This window comes from Babylonia areolata, chromosome 30 (genome assembly GCF_041734735.1).
Source record: "Babylonia areolata isolate BAREFJ2019XMU chromosome 30, ASM4173473v1, whole genome shotgun sequence".
Classification (NCBI taxonomy): Eukaryota; Metazoa; Mollusca; class Gastropoda; order Neogastropoda; family Buccinidae; genus Babylonia; species Babylonia areolata.
The window spans coordinates 4,979,502-5,002,666 of NC_134905.1; the positions used below are offsets into that span (position 1 = coordinate 4,979,502).

The 23,165-nt window shown below is 41.6% G+C and overlaps 1 protein-coding gene across 1 annotated transcript in view; it reads right to left on the bottom strand.

Moving 5' to 3' along the window:
- The window catches only part of LOC143275581 (myosin-VIIa-like), a 161,951-nt gene that overhangs the window by 35,237 nt on the left and 103,549 nt on the right, over positions 1 to 23,165 (bottom strand). The window contains exons 21-30 of the mRNA XM_076579785.1: positions 16,461 to 16,526; positions 15,100 to 15,291; positions 12,444 to 12,530; positions 10,900 to 10,995; positions 10,029 to 10,288; positions 8,706 to 8,823; positions 7,657 to 7,785; positions 4,226 to 4,399; positions 1,000 to 1,227; positions 65 to 271 (exon numbers count right to left, since the gene is read on the bottom strand). Coding sequence (XP_076435900.1) covers positions 65 to 271; positions 1,000 to 1,227; positions 4,226 to 4,399; positions 7,657 to 7,785; positions 8,706 to 8,823; positions 10,029 to 10,288; positions 10,900 to 10,995; positions 12,444 to 12,530; positions 15,100 to 15,291; positions 16,461 to 16,526 — 1,557 coding nt within the window. The remainder of the gene's footprint in view (positions 1 to 64; positions 272 to 999; positions 1,228 to 4,225; positions 4,400 to 7,656; positions 7,786 to 8,705; positions 8,824 to 10,028; positions 10,289 to 10,899; positions 10,996 to 12,443; positions 12,531 to 15,099; positions 15,292 to 16,460; positions 16,527 to 23,165) is intronic.

Here is a 23,165-nt window from a genome sequence, read left to right on the forward strand (position 1 = left end):
TCCCTTCCCTCCATCGGCCTCTCTCCCCCAAAAAATAACCCACCGCTCCCCCGCTCTCCCTCACCTTCTCCGCCTTGATGCGCTCGTTGGAGAAGTAAGGGCTGCGCAGTTTGCTGACGATGGACTTGAGCCAGTTGTCGAGGGCGTTGGGTTTCTGGAGGTAGGCGTCCGGGATGTAGGACCCCAGCAGGGTCTGAAGGCGCTCCGGGATCAGGTTGTTGCCGTACTCCACAAAGTACTGCTGGGCCGCGATCATCGCCAGGTCCTCCTCCTGGGGTCAGAGGTTAAAGGTCGGAGGTTAACGGAGTGATGGCCTGGAGGCAACGCGTCCGCCTAGAAAGCGAGAGAATCTGAGCCTGCTGGTTCGAATCACGGCTCAGCTGCCAATGTTTTCTCCCCCTCCACTAGACCTTGAGCGGTGGTCTGGGCACTAGTCATTCGGATGAGAGGCCCCGTGTGCAGCAAGCACTTAGCACACGTAAAAGAACCCACGGCAACAAAAGGGTTGTCCCTGGGAAAATTCTGTAGAAAAATTGCACTTTGATAGGAAAACAAATAACATTGCAGTCAAATAAAAGCAATGTGCTCTCCCAGGGGACAGCAGCCAGAATTTCATCTCCTTCGCTTTCCCCAAGAATTATGTAAATGAATCGTAAGTCAAATTATGTCATCATCTGGGTAAAAATTCGCAGCAAATGTCCATCATAATTTCAATGAGCACTTACTGTGCAACAAGCAAGCCTTTGATGTTTAACCACATCCATGCGGAAAACTGGGTTTAAAAAAAACCCACACTAATCGTTCGATTTTTGGAGCGAAACTTCGCATGAACTTAAGTTCGATTAACTTCCCTTACTAATCAATTTAATGCATTACAACAAGCTGAAAACTGGTCAAAGAAAACATGTTTCTTGGCCCACCTGCCAGGCAGGCTCAGACTAAGAATGGCAATCAGCACACCCACACCAAGCGCAGGCTGGAATGAGTTAACACGCTCACCTTGTCGCAGCGGTACTCGCCGAACTTGATGCCGCGCACCACCTGCTGGAAGATGAGATTCGTGGCGACCCCGTCCTCGCTGGGGTCGTGCCAGGGGGCGAAGATCTCCTTGCGGAAGAACAGCCGCCAGGGGGCGTTGCGCTCCTGTGCCCCCTGCTCCTTGGCGTACTGCTCGCACTGCGAGATGGCGTCCATGACGTGGTCCCCACCGCTGCCCAGTGACGACACCTGGTGGTGGTGTTGAGAAGGGAGTGTAGTAATGTAATAATGATGATGATAATGGGAAGGCTTACACAGCGCGGTTCCCCACTTTCAAGAGCAGGCTCACTGCGCTTTACGGTAAAACAACAACAGCAACAACAACCAGATATGTAACATTTTAAAGATATGATAATAAAAATGAGATAAACAATTCACCACCCATGTATCATTCAAAGCACAAAAAGTGGTACATCACACAAACACACATACACACACATCCCTTTTCCAACCACTACACTCACACACATGCATACATCCCTTTTCAAACCACTACACACACACACACACACACCTATCCCTTCTCCAACCATGACACATACACACACCTATCCCTTCCCCAGCCACTACACACACACACACACACACCTATCCCTTCTCCAACCATGACACGTACACACACCTATCCCTTCCCCAGCCACTACACACACACATACACACACCTATCCCTTCCCCGGCCACTACACATACACACACCTATCCATTCTCCAACCACCACACACACACACACCTATCCCTTCTCCAACCATGACACGTACACACACCTATCCATTCCCCAACCACTACACATACACACACCTATCCCTTCTCTAACCATGACACGTACACACACCTATCCCTTCTCCAACCATGACACGTACACACACCTATCCATTCCCCAACCACTACACATACACACACCTATCCCTTCTCTAACCATGACACGTACACACACCTGTCCCTTCTCCAACCGCTACACATACACACACCTATCCCTTCCCCAGCCACTACACACACACATATACACACCTATCCATTCCCAAGCCACTACACACACACATACACACACACATCCCTTTTCCAACCACTACACATACACACACCTATCCATTCCCCAGCCACTACACACACACACCTATCCATTCCCCAGCCACTACACACACACATACACACATCCCTTCTCCAACCACTACACATACACACACCTATCCATTCCCCAGCCACTACACACACACACACACACACCTATCCCTTCTCCAACCATGACACATACACACACCTATCCCTTCCCCAGCCACTACACACACACACACACACCCCTTCTCCAACTGCTACACATACACACACCTATCCCTTCCCCAACCATGACACGTACACACACCTATCCATTCCCCGGCCACTACACATACACACACCTATCCATTCTCCAACCACTACACATACACACACCTATCCCTTCTCCAACCATGACACATACACACACCTATCCATTCTCCAACCACTACACATACACACACCTATCCCTTCTCCAACCATGACACATACACACACCTATCCATTCTCCAACCACTACACATACACACACCAATCCCTTCCCCAGCCACTACACACACACACACACACCCCTTCTCCAACTGCTACACATACACACACCTATCCCTTCCCCAGCCACTACACACACACACACACACACACACATCCAAGCACTCGCTTTATCAAAGAGAGTGATGTAGAGGGAGAACCCAAACTGGCCGATCTTGTCCAACACACACACACACACCCCTTCCCCAACCACACATACACACTCACATCCATTCCCAACCACCACCCACACTCCCCGCCCCTCCCGCCGCCCGCCCCTCCTTCCCCCTCCCACACACAGCACTCACTTTATCGAAGAAAGCGATGTAGAGGGAGAAACCAAACTGGCCAATCTAGTTCGACACATACACACACCCCTTCCCCAACTAACACACACACACACACACACCCTTCCCCAACCACACATACACACTCACACACACACACACCCCCTTCCCCAACTAACACACACTTACACACACACACACCCTTCCCCAACCACACATACACACTCACACCCCCCCCCCCTCCCCAACTAACACACACACACACCCTTCCCAACCACACATACACACACACACATCCAAACCCAACTACCACCCACACTGCCCCCCACCCGCATGCCACGCCTCCTCTCCGCCACCCCCACCCCACACACACAGCACTCACTTTATCAAAGAGAGCGATGTAGAAGGACACAAACACACCCCTTCCCCAACTAACACACACACACACACACACCTCCAACCACAACACACACAAACACACACACATTCCTTCCCCAACCACGACACACACACATTTCCCTTTTCCTTTCCCCAACCACGACACACACACATTTCCCTTTTCCTTTCCCCAACCACAACACACGACACACGCACATTTCCCTTTTCCTTTCCCCAACCACGACACACGACACACACACATTTCCCTTTTCCTTTCCCAACCACACACACGACACAACACATTCCTTTTCCTTTCCCACCACGACACACGCACATTTCCTTTTCCTTTCCAACCACACACACGCACACACATTTCCTCCCACTACAACACAACACACCACATTTCCCTTTTCCTTTCCCAACCACGACACACACACATTCCCTTTTCCTTTCCCAACCACTACACACGACACACACCATTTCCCTTTTTCCCAATTTACACACATACACACCACATTCCCTTCCCTCCCAACTACAACACACACACACGCACATTTCCCTTTTCCTTTCCCCAACCACGACACACGACACACACACATTTCCCTTTCTTTCCCCAACCCGACAACAACATTTCCCTTTTCCTTCCCAACCAACACACACACATTCCCTTTCCTTTCCCAACCACGACACACACACATTTCCCTTTTCCTTTCCCCAACCACAACACACGACACACACACATTTCCCTTCCCCAACTACAACACACGACACACGCACATTTCCCTTTTCCTTTCCCCAACCACGACACACGACACACACACATTTCCCTTTTCCTTTCCCCAACCACGACACACGACACACACACATTTCCCTTTTACCTTCCCCAACCACAACACACACACACACACACACACACACATACAAAAACAAACCCACCCCACACACACACACACAGCACTCACTTTATCAAAGAGAGCGATGTAGAGGGAGAAACCAAACTGGTCCTTGAGGCCGATCTTGTCCGACAGCTGCTGGCACAGCTCTCTAGCCGTGGTGGCCGAATCGGCCGACAGCGTCTTCGTGTTGCCGTCCATGAAGGTAATGGGCAGCAGCAGTGGCTTCTTGGACTTGGTCGCCTGTGGTTCACACGCTGTCACTTAGCTGTTTCGACTGATGAGTGATGAGGATGATGATGGCGATAAGAAGAAGAATGAGATGAAGAATACCTGCTACAACTCCCCTAGACCAGCGCTACATGAGAGCAATGCACAATTTTTTTTTCTTCTAATTTTTATTATTTTTACTTTAGTTATTTTATTTCATTTTATTTATTTTGTTGTTATTTATTTTGGACTGTCAATCTGAGGGTCCCGGGTTCGAATCATGGTGACGGCGCCTGGTGGGTGAAGGGTGGAGATTTTTACCATCTCCCAGGTCAACATATGTGCAGACCTGCTAGTGCCTGAACCCCCTTCGTGTGTATATGCAAGCAGTAGATCAAATACGCACGTTAAAGATCCTGTAATCCATGTCAGCGTTCGGTGGGTTATGGAAACAATAACATATCCAGCATGCACACCCCCGAAAACGGAGTATGGCTGCCTACATGGCGGGGTAAAAACGGTCATTCATGTAAAAGCTCACTCGTGTGCATACGAGTGAACATGGGAATTGCAGCCCACGAACGAAGAAGAAGAAGAAGGACTTGGTCGCCTGTGGTTCACACGGTGTCACTTAGCTGTTTTGACTTAATAATGAAGATGATGATGGCGATAAGAAGAATGAGATGAGGAATGCCTGCTAAAACTCCCCTAGACCAGCACTACATGAGAGCAATGCACAATATTTTTATCTATTTATTTATTTATTTATTTATTTTATTCATTTTATTAAAAAAATTTTTCTTCTAATTTTTGTTATTTTTACTTTATTTATTTTATTTCATTTTATTTATTTTGTTGTGAGTTATTTTTTATTTGAGTTTATTTATTTATTTATCTATTTATTTTTATTATTCTATTTTCATTTTTTTTCCTCAAGGCCTGACTAAGCGCGCTGGGTTATGCTGCTGGTCAGGCATCTGCTTGGCAGATGTGGTGGTGTAGCGTATATGGATTTGACCGAACGCAGTGACACCTCCTTGAGCTACTGATACTGATACTGATACTGAATGCAGTAAAAATTAGGGTTCTTCACTAAAACATGAAAACTGATGGAGAATTGTTTATTCAATAGGTCAAACACAGCTTCGCTTTCATGCTTTCGGGATCTGTAAACAGCTCAGTTTTGAACACTTAACTGTTCCAAGCTAGAAGAAATGAAAACAGAACAGTGTATTGGTTCTTCTGCGTTCACTCGTATGCACACGAGTGGGCTTTTACGTGTATGACCGTTTTTACCCCGCCATGTAGCCAGCCATACTCCGTTTTCGGGGGTGTGCATGCTGGGTATGTTCTTGTTTCCATAACCCACCGAACGCTGACATGGATTACAGGATCTTTAACGTGCGTATTTGATCTTCTGCTTGCATATACACACGAAGGGGGTTCAGGCACTAGCAGGTCTGCACATATGTTGACCTGGGAGATCGTAAAAATCTCCACCCTTCACCCACCAGGCGCCGTCACCGTGATTCGAACCCGGGACCCTCAGATTGACAGTCCAACGCTTTAACCATTCGGCTACTGTGCCCGTCGTGTATTGGTTCAAAAATACTCATACCAAGTCCACAGGGGAAGTAATTATGGTATGAGATAACTCGTACCTGGGGTAGAATGAGTTAATAATGATGATGATGATGATGATGATGACAATGATAGCCATAAGAAGAATAAGATAAAGAATGTAGTGGCTTCTTCAACACCTGTCGTTCACAGTGTTACTCAGCTATACAGATTTAATGATGACAAAGATGATAATGATGGCTATGAAAAGAATAAGATGAAGAACATAGTGGCTTCTGTGTTCAGTATTCTTTCATTCATGAAGATGATTATACATTACAACTGCTTTATGAATAAAATATAGACCTCATAAGAAAACATATCATATAACGCATTAATCAAAGATCAAATAACAAATAAAGAAACAAACAAACATATGATAAGATTACTCATATAGCGCCCAATCATATAATTTTGCTCAGAGCGCTTTACACTTACAACAGTTCCTTTTCTTTGAAAATAAATAAATGAATAAATGTGGTGTGGAGTGATGGCCTAGAGGTATCGCGTCCGCCCAGGAAGCGAGATAATCTGAGCGTGCTGGTTCGAATCATGGCTCAGCCACCGATATTTTCTCCCCCTCCTCTAGACCTTGAGTGGTGGTCTGGACACTAGTCATTTGAATGAGATGATAAACCGAGGTCCCGTGTGCAGCATGCACTTAGTGTACGTAAAAGAACCCACAGCAACAAAAGGGTTGTTCCTGGAAAAATTCTGTAGAAAAATCCACTTCGATAGAAAATACAAATGAAACTGCACACAGGAAAAAATACTAAAAAAATGGGTGGCGCTGTAGTGTAGTGACGCGGTCTCCCTGGGGAGAGCAGCTTGAATTTCACACAGAGAAATCTGTTGTGATAAAAAGAAATACAAAATAAATAGCAACGTCATTACTCATGCTTAACAAGCTTAAAAAACAACAACAACAACAACAACTACAAAACAAAAATAACAAGAGAGGCAAGGCCTTCAAGACTCACTTGTGATAAATTACGTCCCCTAGCATTAATTACAGAGTAATTTCCCTTTTTTACTATCTGCACCAAAACGTTTGCAAAATAAATAAAAATTCCATGCTTAGCAAAAGAAGTTCCTGTTTGAACAAAAAATGATAATAATGACTCCTCTAGTTGTTGTGTCAGAATAAGAGGTCAAAGTGCCAAGTTTAGAGAATACAAAAAATATAAATATAACAGTAAATGCAGTTTGCATATAATTAGGCTTCTTTTTTATTTTGTTGTGCCCATCCCAGAGGTGCAATATTGTTTTAAACAAGATGACTGGAAAGAACTGAATTTTTCCTATTTTTATGCCAAATTTGGTGTCAACTGACAAAGTATCTGCAGAGAAAATGTCAATGTTAAAGTTTACCACGGACACACACACACACGGACACACACACACACACACACAGACAACCGAACACCAGGTTAAAACATAGACTCACTTTGTTTACACAAGTGAGTCAAAAATACAAAAAAATGGGTGGCGCTGTAGTGTAGCGACGCGCTCTCCCTGGGGAGAGCAGCCCGAAATTCACACAGAGAAATCTGTTGTGATAAAAAGAAATATAAATAGCAACGTCATTACTCGTGCTTAACAAGCTTAAAAAACAACAACAACAACAAAAATAAATAAATAAAAGCCAACACCAGCAACGCCCAGTTCACCTGCAGCTCCAGCCAACTGGGAGGCTGATTGCGAGGGCCGTTGTGGAATGTGCGCCGCAGTCTGTCCTCGCAGTAGGGGGCGTAGCCTGGGGGTCCCTCTTGGATGAAGTTCAGCAGGTAGTTCACCAACTGTAAAGGAGGTCAATGGTTAATAATTCGAGGTCGAAGGTTAAACCATTTCGAGGTCAAAAGTTAACTAATTCAATGTGAAAGGTTAACTCACTCGGGACGACAAGTTTTCTCCCTTGCTTTTCCCCACAGATGGCCCATTTGTAAGGGTTTGGAAAAAAATTACAAAAAATACAAAATACTGTGTAAGAAAATGAAACTTTCAGAACTGGTTTATTACGTGTTGAGCTATTACATATAAAAAAAATCAAATTTCTCATCTTATTTTTACAGTTTTGCCATATGTAGAAAATACTGCCAATTTTTCACCCCGAATCACCATACCCATGCTCGCTTTCTGCATTAAATTCGCTTTCTTCTTCGTCATCATCCACCTCTTCAATGTCCAACCCTTCAGTTTGTAGCATTTCAAGTACTTCGGCAACCCTAAAACGTTGTCGTCACTGCCTTGTTCGCTTCACAACATTCTGAGAAGAGCCTGCTTTGCTAACAGGCTGGCACGCAAGCAGACGACCAGTCAGTGACTTTGTCAGCATGTGTGCAAGACGGGCCACACATCCCAGACTGACCAATCATACTGTTCGATTGTGGACTGACCCAGAATAGCGCACTCTGCTTGGCTAATCACAAAATCACGTGTACAGCGCATGATGGAATTTTACTTTTGGAGAATGCTATTCCATTCCTTCGTCCGAATCCGAATACGTTTTGTGTAGGAATGCATGAGCATTCCTTCGTCCGGAGGAAAAAAAGAAAAAAAAAAGGGTGGCGCTGTAGTGTAGCGACGCGCTCTCCCTGTGGAGAGCAGCCCGAATTTCACACAGAGAAATCTGCTGTGATAATATTAAAATACAAATATGGATTTGTCTGAACGCAGTGACGCCTCCTCAAGAAACTGAAAGTGAAACAGAGTGACGTACCTTTTCGGAGGGGGGGAAACAGCCGACGCACAGACACAGCAGGATCCATCCGCGAGCGTGACTGCTCTTGGAAGGGTTCTGGGTCAGCTGCTTGCAGATCTGACAGTAGATCTCATCCCTGTTCAAGACAAACCGTCAACGATTGCGCAGGTTAAAGAAAAAACAAAAACCCTCTCAACATGCTTCCCCTGTGTGCTCACACACGTTCATTCCACCATACTCCTCCTCACATGCACACCCATACAATGAACACACACACACACACACAAAAAAACAAACTCATTCACACTTACACCCAGAACACACACACTCACACGAAAACAACAAAAAACAAAAACAAAAAACCCCACCTCATTCATACTCACATTCAAACACACACACAAACTTATTCACACTTACACCCAAAAACACACACACACACACACAATCCTTTCCAACATCCTCTCTCCTCCAATGCCTCCACCCCCATCTCTCCCCCCTCACCCCCCCACCCCCCTCCACAAAAAAAACCCCACCTGCCCCTCACCTGAGGTCAGGCCTGAGGACCCAACGCTTCCACCCCATACTCACTAACCATCTCCCCCCCCCCCCTCCCGCCCCTGACTAAACCCCACACCACACCAAACACCCGCCAATCATCCACCCCTCCCTCCCACCCCCCACACACACTAAACCATACACACACACTAAACCCCACACCACACCGAACACCCCCCACTCCTCCCCCCTACCCCCTGAACACCCCCAAAAAACAAAACCCAAAACAACACCTGCCCCTCACCTGAGGTCCGGCCGGAGGATCCAGTGCTTCCACCCCCATACCCACTAACCATCCCCCCACACACAACCCTCCCACTAAACCCAACCCACACCACACCCAACCCCACTCCTCCACACACCCACATCACTAACCCCCTCCCCCACACCCCCACCCCACCTCCCCCCTCAAAAAAAACAACAACAAAAAACAAAACAAAACCCAAAACAACACCTGCCCCTCACCTGAGGTCCGGCCGGAGGATCCAGTGCTTCCACCCCCATACCCACCAACCATCCCCCACACACAACCCTCCCACTAAACCCAACCCCAACCCCACAAAAACAAAAAAAACCACCCCAAAACAACACCTGCCCCTCACCTGAGGTCCGGGCGGAGGATCCAATGCTTCCACCCCCGATACCCACTAACCATCCCCCACACAACCCTTCCACTAAACCCAACCCCAACCCACATCACTACACCCCCTCCCTCCCACCCACCCACCCCACCTCCCCCCTCAAAAAAACCAACAAAAAAACCCCAAAACAACACCTGCCCCTCACCTGAGGTCCGGGCGGAGGATCCCGTGCCCGATGATGAAGTGCAGTTTCTCCAGGTGGGACATGGGTCGATCCTCCAGCAGAGCGTTTGAGCCGCCGGCGCCACCGCCTCCCCCCGCCCCGTCGTAGTCCTGGAGCAGCTTCCCTTTGACCTCCTCCGTCAGCTTGGACTTCTTCTTCAGGGTCAAGGACACGATCTTTCGCTTGGGCGACTTGCGCAGCGTGCTTCGGGCGTAGGGGATTCCGCCGCTGCTCTCTCGCTCCTGGTGGGTGAGGAGGGTGAAAGGTTGAGAGGTTAAAGGTCACCCGTTGCTCTTTTTACAGTCATCGGGGTGGAGGACATACATTGCAAAATGATTGTACTCTGTCCTGCATAGTTGTTAGTCCGTTAACGCTAACCACTCTGCTGTAGCGGCGGCTGGGTCAGTGTGCTGTATTGTATTGTACTGTATTGTTTATATTGTATTGTCTTGTTTGTATTGTATTGTATGTATTGTATTGTTTGTATTGTAATGTTTTGTACTGTATTGTATTGTTTGTATTGTTTTGTAGTGTTATATTGTTTGTATTGTATTGTATAATAATAAGGAATAGAGACTCACCATCTCCTCTGAAGGGAACAGGCGCTCACCATCTCCTCCACCATCCTAACTTTCTTGGCCGTGAAAGGAACAGAGACTCACCATCTCCTCTGAAGGGAACAGGCACTCACCATCTCCACCCCCATCCTAACTTTCTTGGCCATGAGAGGAACAGAGACTCACCATCTCCTCTGAAAGGAACAGGCACTCACCATCTCCTCCACCATCCTAACTTTCTTGGCCGTGAAAGGAACAGAGACTCACCATCTCCTCTGAAAGGAACAGAGACTCACCATCTCCTCCCCCATCCTCATGGCCTCGTCCAGGTCTTTCTTGTTAAACTTGCGGCCCAGCGTGGAGTAGATCTTGGTCATCACCGGTGTGCTGTCCTGCAAACATCGCCGACACACAAAAACAACATGTTTTATTTCACACAGGACGAGTTTTCAACAGGACGAATTTAAATAGGAGGAGTCTAAAACCATTTACACGTCGACACAGAGCAGAAAACAGATGGTATCAACAGATTGTGGCCAAAAGGAATGAGACATGGCCTGTAGTTGTTAACGCCATTTCATCATCGCAGAAACAAAACAAAATGTTTTTATCCTTCTTCTTCTTCTGCGTTCGTGGGCTGCAACTCCCACGTTCACTCGTATGCACACGAGTGGGCCTTTACGTGTATGACCGTTTTTACCCCCCCATGTAGGCAGCCATACTCCGTTTTCGGGGGTGTGCATGCTGGGTATGTTCTTGTTTCCATAACCCACCGAACGCTGACATGGATTACAGGATCTTTAACGTGCGTATTTGATCTTCTGCCTGCATATACACACGAAGGGGGTTCAGGCACTAGCAGGTCTGCACATATGTTGACCTGGGAGATCGGAAAAATCTCCACCCTTTACCCACCAGGCGCCGTCACCGTGATTCAAACCCGGGACCCTCAGATTGACAGTCCAACGCTTTAACCACTCGGCTATTGCGCCCGTCATGTTTTTATCCAAATAGGACGAGTTCAACATCGGAAAAAAGCACTATACAAGACAAGCACATAACATGACAAGACAGTGTCTGCAGCTTGGTTGAAATGAGCAAGTCATTGCTTGCATATGTTAATGCCATCTGATCATCGCAGAAACAAAACAAACAGGATCAGCTTTAACTCACTCAGTACGGCCAGTCCTCTCTTCTCCTCTACACAGACCCCTCGGATGTCCAGTGGGTGTCTGAATGACCCAACATTTAGCTTCCGTCGTCAGAATTGTGGTATTCTTTGTCAACATTCACCTCTTCAGTATAAGAGCCTTCCGCTTGCAATATTTTATGACGGTAACTGGGGTGAAACGCTGTTAACGTCATCTCTTTCGCCGTTCGTATGGCGAAAAGCATCACAGTAGACAGAGCAGAAAACTTAACAAGATGGTATGGACAGCCTGGCCATAAGGAATCTCTCTCTCACACACACACACACGCACACACACACACACACACACGCATACACTGAGTCACACACACACACACACACACACACACACACACTCAGTCACAAACACACAGTACACACACACACACACGCATACACTCAGTCATACACACACACAACCACACACACACACACACTCGCACACACACACACACACATACACACACTCAGAGTCACAAACACAAAGTACACACACACACGTACACTTACACACACTCAGTCACAAACACACAGTACACACAGTACACACACACACACAGATACACACACTCAGAGTCACACACACACACACACACACACACACACACTCAGTCACAGACACACACACACACACACAGATACACCACCCACCTTTGTCTCTGCCATAGCGGTGTGGTACTTTGGCTCTGGAAGGTCTCCCATGAACCTCAGGATGACGATCCACACAGCCAGGGCAGCCTGGGAAAACACAGCACCATTTATTGTTCATTTGTTTATTCATGTATCTATTTACTTATTCATTCACTAACTTCAGCTGAAGGAAGGCCACCGTGAACTTGGAAGACCCTGCAAGCACTTCAAGGACACCTTGAAGACAAACCTCAAAAGCCTGTGACATAGACATCGCTTCCTGGGAAACTGATGCCCTTGACCGCTCTCGCTGGAGGATGCTGTGCTCTTGTGGCATAAAGACGTTTGAAAACAAGAGAACGCTGGCCATTAAGGAGAAGCGTGAGCGAAGGAAGCAGGGCTCAACTTCTGGAGACGTTTTCCCTTGCAACACCTGCGGGAAGTGCTGTGCATCCAGAATCGGCCTCTTCTCCCATACGAGGACACACACCGACAGATAAGCCTGCCTGCCTACTCATCCGTCGAACCGACGGGAGACTCCATCATCATTCACTAACTTATTCATTTCTTAATTTTTTATTCACTCATTCACTTATTTATTTATTCATTTATATTTCTATTCATCTATTTGCTTATTTATTTATTCATTCATTCATTTGATTATTTATTCATCTGTACACTGAATCATTCATTTATCTATTTACTTATTAAGTTATTTCTTTATTTATTCATCCATTCATTGATTTTTCCATTTTTCTATTTATTTATTCATTCATTCACTTATTTGATTATTTATTCATCTGTACATTGAATCATTCATTTACTTATTTCTTTACTTATTCACCCATTCATTGATTTTGTTCCATTTTTTTTCTATTTATTTATTCATTAATCTATTTCTCTTTCCACTTTTCTATTTAGTTATTCATTTCTTTATCAATCTATTCATCTATTCATTGAGGACTGTGAACTAGGAATTCAAGTGTCATGTTCTTCCCAATATTCCTTATGACCCCAGTACACTTGGTAATAAAGACATATTCTATTCTATTCTATTGTTTGTATTTGTATTTGTATTTCTTTTTATCACAACAGATTTCTCTGTGTAAAATTCGGGCTGCTCTCCCCAGGGAGAGCGCGTCTCTACACTACAGCGCCACCCTTTTTTTTTTTTTGTACTTTTTCCTGAGTGCAGTTTTATTTGTTTTTCCTATCGAAGTGGATTTTTCTACAGAATTTTGCCAGGAACAACCCTTTTGTTGCCGTGGGTTCTTTTACATGCGCTAAGTGCATGCTGCACACGGGACCTCGGTTTATCGTCTCATCCGAATGACTAGCGTCCAGACCACCACTTAAGGTCTAGTGGAGGGGGAGAAAATATCGGCGGCTGAGCCGTGATTCAAACCAGTGCGCTCAGATTCGCTCTCGCTTCGCTTCCAGGGCGGACGCGTTACCTCTAGGCCATCACTCCACTATTCTTTGTTGTTTTATCTTTATGCTTTGTGTTCTTTGTGTGTGTGTTGGTTAGAAACACCCTTGCAGACTGTTCTCGTATTGTAAACGTAACGTACTGGCCAAATGTGTCGTAAGCTGGTGCCCTGTTATGTTGTTATGTTGATGTGGTGTGTAGACAGGAATTCACACCGGTGATGATGTTCATGAGAAAATACAATCTAACAACCAAGGGAACAAAATGTAAAAACAAAATGAATAAATAAATAAATAAATAAATTATATATATATATGACCAGGCAAAAATTGAGATTTTATTTTTTTGTTTAACAAAATAGGTGTTGGTTTTCATATATCTATATCTATCTATATATATATATATATATATAAAAGTTAGGAAATAAATAATTGAACAGATAAATAAATGAATGACTGAATGAATAAATGAACAGACAGACAGACAGACAGACAGATAGATAGATAGAGATACAGGTAGACAGACAGATAGATAGATGATTTAATCAATAAATAAACAGATACATAAATAAACAAACAAAAAAATAAATAAATAAGTAAACAAAAAAATGAATAAATAAATAATAAATAAATGAATAGAAAAAAAAATAAATAAATAAATAAATAAACTAACAGACTGACAGATTCATAAATAAATAAATAAACAGAAAAATAGATAAAAAACAACAACAAAACAACTGAACAGATCAATCAATCAACCAACCAATCTACAAATAAGTATAAAAGAATAAATAATAGTTTCTTTTTTTTCAAAACCAGCTTTTGAGTGTGTGTGTGTGTGTGTGTGTGTGTGTGTGTCCGTGGTAAACTTTAACATTGCCATTTTCTCTGCAAATACTTAGGCAGTTGACACCAAATTTGGCTTCTTTTTTAAATTTTTTGTGTGCCCATCCCAGAAGTGAAATACTGTTTTGAACAAGATGACTAGAAAGAATTGAATTTTTCCCGTTGTTATGCAAAATTAAAACATAGACTCACTTTGTTTACACAAGTGAGTCAAAAATGAATAAATAAATAAATAAACAGATAGACAGACTGATAAATACATAAATGAACAAACAGAAAAAATAGATAGAAAAAAAAATTAAGAATAAAAGAATAAACAATAATGTTTTCTTTTTTTTTCTTTCTTTTCTATTTTTTTTTAAACCAGCTCAATTAGAAAAAAAAAAAAAGAAAAACCTCTCACCAGCTGGTCCCCTTCGTTGCGCAGTGGAAGCAGGGGGTGCTTGAGGGCGCGGCGGATGTAGGCGTGGGACGCGTTGCTCTGGAAATACATGGCGGCGAACTTGGAGAACTTGAACTCGGAGATGTCCGGGTGATCCTGCGGCTTGGGGATCACGTCCACAACCTCTCCATCGATGCGCGGCGCCTCCCGCAGCTGCCAAAGGTCGTCACGAACACGTTTGAAATGTCGAAAGAAGAAGCAAAAGTTGTTGGAAATGTTTTGGAGAATATTATATACAAGAAACAAACGTCGTCACAAATACTTAAGATTATTTTAAACAAGAAATTGTCATTGTCATGAACATTTAAGAATATCAAACAAGATGCAAAAGCTGTCAAAAATATCAAACATAAAACAAATGTTGTCATGAATATTTCAAGTACATTAAAAAAGAAACGAACTTTGTCATGAATATCTAAAAATAATAAACAAGAAAGAGATGTCCTGATGAATATTCAAGCTTAATAAACAAGAAACAAATGTAGTCATGAATATTGAAGAATACTAAACAAGTGACAAATGTCCTCTCAAGAACAATATACAAGAAACAAATATCGTCAAGAATATTCAAGAATATTAATCAAGAAATAAATGTCCTAATGAATATCTAAGAATATTAAACAAGAAACAAACATAATATTATCAAACAAGTAACAAACGTCGTCATGAATATTTCAGAACATTACACAAGAAAAAAATGTTGTCAAGAATGTTCAAGAATATTAAACAAGAAACAAATGTCGTCATGAATATCTTAAGAATATATCACTGCGCCACGCCTCCCGCAGCTGTCGAAGGTCGTCACGAAAATATTTTTCAGATTTTCGAAGAAGAAACAAACGTTGTCGCGAATATTTGAAAAATATCAAACAGGAAACAAAATGTCCGCATAAATATTGAAGAATATCAAACAAGAAAGAAATGTCCTCACGAATATTTAAGAATATTAAAGAAGAAACAAACATGACGATGATGATAATGATGATGATGAGAGAGAGAGAGAGAGAGAGAGAGAGAGAGAGAGACAGAGACAGAGACAGAGAGACAGAGACAGAGAGAGAAAGAGTAGTATACCTCACATAAAAAAACACAACACATTTCATTTTTCACACTGCGTCATTCATCCTAGAAAAACAGTCTACACCGACTGAAAATTTGGACCTTTTTTTCTTTCTTTTTTTTTTTTTCATTTTCATCATAGCAGGGTCGTTGTTTGGTTTGGTTTTGGTTTTTTTGGTGAGTTTCTTATTGAAACACATTAAAAAAAAATAAAATAAAATAAAATAAATCAGAGTTCTCATAGTCCTCCCTCTCCAACTCACCCCAAAAGCGCTGGTTTCCATCTCTCGCCCCTCGGTGACGTCCTCAAAGTTGAACATGTCGTCCAGCTGAAAGCACAAAGAGAACACGGAGAGTTTCAGTTTCAGTCTCAGTTTCAGTTTCGGTTTCGGTTTCAAGGATGGGTCAAAGCGTGTGGGCTGATCCATACATGCTAGACCAAATCTGCTGTCACAAAACAAACAAGAGAACAGATGCCTGATTTGTATTTGTATTTCTTATTATCACATCAGATTTCACTGTGTGAAATTCAGGCTGCTCTCCCTAGGGAGAGCACGTCGCTACACTACAGCGCCACCCCTTTTTTGGTTGTTTTTTTTTTTCCTGCGTGCAGTTTTTTTTAATTTGTTTTTCCTATAGAAGTGGTTTTTTGCTACAGAATTTTGCCAGGAACAAACCTTTTGTTGCCGTGGGTTCTTTTACGTGCGTTAAGTTCACGCTAGCGCACGGGACCTCGGTTTATCATCTCATCCGAATGACTAGCGTCCAGATCACCACTCTAGGTCTAGTGGAGGGGGGGAGAAAATATCGGCGGCTGAGCCGTGATTCAAACCAGCTCGCTCAGATTCTCTCGCTTCCTAGGCGGACGCTTTACCTCTAGGCCATCACTCCACTGTTCCATCAACATTTTTCTTATTTATTAAAATCTTAAAACAAAGAATAATAATAATAATAATAATAATAATAATTCTAAATCGATAAAACAGAGCTGATGCCTGACCTTCAAATAAACCCAACATGCTGGTCACGCCTTGTGAGAGCCAACCCTAGAGTTGCGTACTTAAGACATTCAACAACAACAACAACAGTTTCAGTTTCAGTAGCTCAAGGAGGCGTCACTGCGTTCGGACAAATCCATATACGCTACACCACATCTGCCAAGCAGATGCCTGACCAGCAGCGTAGCCCAACGCGCTTAGTCAGGCCTTGAGAAAAAAAAAAAAGGTTGATAAATAATAGATAAGCGTACATAAATAAGTAAATAAATGCCTAAACAGATAAATAAATAATTAATAATTATAATATGAAAAAAAGATGGTAATAATAATAATAATAATAACAATAATAATGATAATAATAATAAATAAGTAAACAACAACAAAAACCATGAAATAAAATGAATCAACAAAAGCAAACTTAATAGGTAAAATACATTAAAATGTCAACAATAAAGTCAAAGATACGTGGAAGACAAAAATCCATGAAATAAAACAAGAACAGCCACACCTACTCAACAACCACAACAACAACAACAACAACAACAGGCCAAAATAGAAAGGGAGATGTAGGGAAAGAAATAAAGAACGAGCACGATATAAGCTCATGCTTGTTGTTGCTCAAGTCTTCTTAATCGAACGCTGTATTGCACCTTGTTTCTTGATATTAAAAATGTTTAAACCGAAAGAAATAAAGTATAGCTTATCTCCCTTCCCTCAAAAATAACAAAGAGAATCTTTTTCTTTTCTTTCTTTTTTTTTAATAAGAGAATTAATTTTTGTCTGTTTTTGTTTCTTTCTGTATGTTTCTCTCCGTAGCTTATCTCCCTTTCCTCAAAAATCATAAAGAGGATCAATTTTGTTGTGTTTTTTTGTTTGTTTGTTGTTGTTGTTTTTTGAAAGAGAATCAATTTTTGTTTTTTTTATTTTTCTCCCCCCCCACCCCCGCCCACAGTATGTTTCTCTGTATGTTTCATTTACCAATAAAATTATGTGAGGCAAAGGAGAAGAACTTGGGTTATGTCCCTTTGTTATGATCACAACTGAAGAGTATGAGTTATGGTACTTGTTTAATCTTTTTCTTTTGTTTCTTTTTTTTTTCTTTCTTTTCGTCAAAATTTATTCAAAGTTAACATTCATGCTGTCCTTTTGATTCCTTTCCAAAAAGGCTGACACATTCTTTCGTCCCAAGGTGTGAAGATAACATCAAGGTCATTATCATTATTATTGTTTTCAATGTGTTTCGCTTCGTGAGAGACACACAGTGTCACACGCTCACGAATGCACAGAGGCACACCAATGCTCACAGACTCACACACACGCATGCCCACGCACACACACACACACACACAAACAATGCATCCATGTACACATGGACACATATACATTTTCATGCAGGCATGCATATACATGAACACATATATACATAATCTGACACATGAATTTTAAAAAACCCTTAATCTGCCAGATTAATCCATAAACACAAAGCTTGAATAGGAGTTTGTTCACGCACATGCCACCGAGCATGCACACACCCATACAGCCACCAACCCCCCCCCCAACCCCCCACCCCAGCCTCCTGCACATGCGTGCGCACACACACACACACACACACACAGTTCACAGAAGTATTACAAAAAAACACACACATGTATACACATACTTGCTCAGTCACGTGCGCGCACGCACACACACACACACACACACACACACACACATGCGCGCGCATACACACCACAGCATGCAAATATCCAATTTGCTCAACCACATTCACACACTGACACAAAACTCTCTCCCCCCCCCCCCCCCCACACACACCCAAAATGAATGCATGTACATATATTTGCTCTCTCTCTCTCTCTCTCTTCACACACACACACAGAGCAAACAACACACAAACACTAACCCCACAAACAAAGCAGACTTGAACCCTATTACCCAGCGTTCAAGAAAAAAAACAAAAAAAAAAACCTTTCCATAACCAGACAACACCAAATTAATTCAAGGCAACACCATAGCACTCCTCATATCCACCTCACAAACATATTCCCTCAGAGACCCACAGACGACAATTTTTATTTTTTTTTAATTTTTTTTAAAAATAACAGCGAGGTCTATAAATACACACAGGTCTGCGCAAAAGAAGAGGGGAGAGCATGCACAACTCTATACAAGTAACCAGAAGAGTTCAAGGGGGAACGATAAGCTCATTTCTCTGCACCACTGGTTCCATTCGACACTGTCAAAATCAGACTTAAGGTTAATAAAAAAAAATTTTAAATACAAAAATAAAAATCATGTACTGTATTTATTCTATTAAAAAAAAATTATATAACATTTTTTTTTTAAGCTCATCCCTTTCCTGTGTGAACTAATATGACTATTTAGTAGTGAGTGTGTTTGGATAGTTTCAGAATTTGTTGGTAGTATTTTTTGATTGTGTACTATTTACAATTTTGTGTGCTGTGACTTGTGTGTGTGTGTGTGTGTGTGCACGTGTGCTTGTGTGTATTGTGGGTGTGTGTGGGGGGAGGGGTGGTGGGGTGGGGCGGGGGGGGGGGGGGGATGAATAATTTTTAATGATGTTACGGTATCTTGTGTTCAACTTTTCCTTTTTGATACTTACACACGTGTTCTATTTGTAAAACGCCTAAGGCTTATTTTCAGGATTAGGCATAAATGCTCACAATAATAATAATAATAATAATAATTATAATAATCTATTTGCTCCATCTGAAAAAGAATGACTTTGTGTGTTAAAAAAAAAGAAGAAGAAGAAGAAAAACAAGAAAAAAAAATCTTTTTAGTTTAAAATGCAGCGAAGGAGTCAAGTAGTCAAGGTATCAAGGATTTACACACATGTAAATGCTTTGAGAAGCACATGGGTAGCATTCTTTAAAGTAAATCCATGGTTACCTTAGCATTAGCATTCTTAGCATACCAATAGCATTCTGTGTATACATACATATATATATATATATATGTGTGTGTATATGTATGTATTACTAATAGTGGTGTGATCTTTTGTGTTGTTGTTGATGTTGCTGTTGTTTTTTGGTGTGTGTGTGTGTGTGTGTGTGTGTGTGTGTGTGTGTGTGTGTTTCTTTTTGTTTTTTTTTTCTTTTTTTTTCCCCCCTCAACAATTTACGTGCTGTACTGTATGTCTAAAAAGGAATTAAAATCATAAACAAAAAAATAGAAATAGAAAAGGAAAAATCACAAGAAAGGGAGGCAGGGGAATACATATGATGGATAATTTCTTCGGCTGTTTGACAGTAGCAGTCGCAAATCACAGACTTTTTTTTTTTTATTTTTTTTTTTTTTTTTTTTTCTTTTTGGGTGTTTTTTTTTTTGTGCTTTCTGTGTGTATCAGTACATAAAAAATTATGACAAGGGCTTTTTTGGTCCCTCTGAAAAAAGAATCTCATGGTAAAAAAAAAAAAAGGTAAATAAATGAATAAATAAATAAATAATCAATAAAAACGCACCACAGGCGAAAACAGGTGTGTGCAACTGGTACGGCATCAACGGGTAACAGCAACGTGTGAGTGCTCTGGATAGCACAGGGGAGGGAAGGAGGGAGGGGAAGGAGGGGATAACTGGAATGACTGGTCATCAGTGCTTGTTTGGGGAGGGGGTGGGCAGAGGGGTGGTGGGTGGGGGGTCTCGGGGGGGTGGGTATTTTTCTATTCATTTGCAAAGGTATTTTTCTATTCATTTGCAAAGGCACTCCCCCCCCCCACCCCCCACCATCTGGTTGAGAGTGAAGATTATTAATTCAATGATTCAATGAATGGGGAAAGAATAAAAATGATTTTGGTGTTTTTTTTTCAAGTTAAAATGAGTTGTTGTTTTTGTTGTTGTTTTTTTTAAAGAAAAAAAAAGACGTAAAATGAATTTGATCATTAATAAATTAGATTTCATATAATAAGCAGAACAGAAAGAAAAAAAAACAAACAAACACAATAAACGAAGCTAACATTTTCTTTCTTTTTTTTTTCTTTTTTTTTTTTTTTTACAGAAGGAGAAAAAAAAGAAGAAGCAAGAAAAACATATATATGTATATATACACACACCGAAAACGACAACTGAATTTTCTCCCACCCCAGCCTCATTCACCATCATGTTAAAAAAAACACCCAGGCCACCACGAAAAAAAAAAAAAAATTGTCACACTGACGAAGCACCCACCCAAGAAATAATGTCACCCAGGACCATTTTTTCACACCAGTTAATACCCTCCTCCACCCTCCTCCAAACAGACAGACAAACAAACCTTTTTTTTTTTTTTTTTTTTTTTTTTAAACACTAACGTTTAATGTAACATGTGATCAACATTCGTAATTCTAATTCGACAAGTGAAGTACTCACAGACTTGAAATTCATTTGTTTTGGGGTTGGTTTGTTGTTTTTTGTTGTTGTTGTTGTTGTTTATCATTTCTATTCATTTTGTTTGGATTACATAAGTTTTAAAAGTTGTATCAGAGCTTTGTAATAATCTTTTTATGTATAATATGTTTTTTTTATTATGTTTTCATTTAAGAATGAATACAAAAACAAATCTATATCCTAAACTGCAGATCTACAGGTGGACATTTCTGGAATGTTTTTTCTTTTTCTTGTTGGTGTAAATGAAAGTTTCAGAATTCATTTACATTACAGCTTTGTGGGGCCCTGTTCAGTTTCCATTAGGACTGCCGCACATTGGGGTTTTGGAACATGTTACTGAGGTAGCTCAGCAAAAATCACAAACACACATACACACAGTGATAACACACATGTAATCACACACACACACAAACACACACACAAACGTCTAACACCCTAAACAAACAGGAATCACACACACACACACACACACACACACACACACACACACACAAAAACATCTAACACCCTAAACAAACAGGAATCACATACACACACACACACACACACACACACACACAAACATCTAACACCCTAAACAAACAGGAATCACACACACACACACACACACACACACACACACACACACACACACACATCTAACACCCTAAATAAACAGGAATCACACACACACACACACACACACACACACACACACACACACACACACACATCTAACACCCTAAACAAACAGTAACCATACAAAAACCATTAAAAACAAACAAACAAACAAACACTGGAACACATCATCATCAATTATACAACCACACTAATAAACGTACCAAAAAACAAAAAATGAAATAATACAAAAGAAAACAATTCTTAAAACAGTCACCTGAATCCTCCCGTAACATGCTGACAATCTAACCAACGTTCCAAGCAATAACCAACGCTTGCTTCTGGCAATGTAAGCGACTAAACCAGGGTTAGTGCGATACACGTATGGTAGGTAACATTACTGGAAGGCGTGTCTATGTGACCAGCATACCATCCTTTATCATATATATATATATATATATATATATATATATATATATATATATATATATCTCAAAATATTTGAAAATAGAAATTAAGCAAAGTAACAATTAATCGTGCCATTCTTTAAACATCCATATCTTGAAATTAAATGGTTTAGGAGAAAAAAAATCAAGCAAATTGAAAATGAATTAAACGAATGAGTATACAGATGATGAATATGATATATATGTGTTAAATTTATTGAAAAAGGGTATGCTCGTGTGTCAATACATGTGTGTGTGTGTGTGTGTGTGTGTGTGTGTGTGTGCGCGCACACATAAGAATATGCGTGTAAGTAAGTGTGCGCTGGTGTAATATACATGTGTGTATGCATGCATGCATGTATATATGCAAACATCAATACATGCACATGTCTTTATTCAATTGGCATACGATGAAGCATTCACATATCCAGTTGTCCTTGTTTTCTTTCCAACTGTTAATTTCATCATAACAAAACAAAAAAAAACAAAAAAACAAAACCAAAAAAAATTGTGCTTAAAATTACAAATAAACAAACAATTA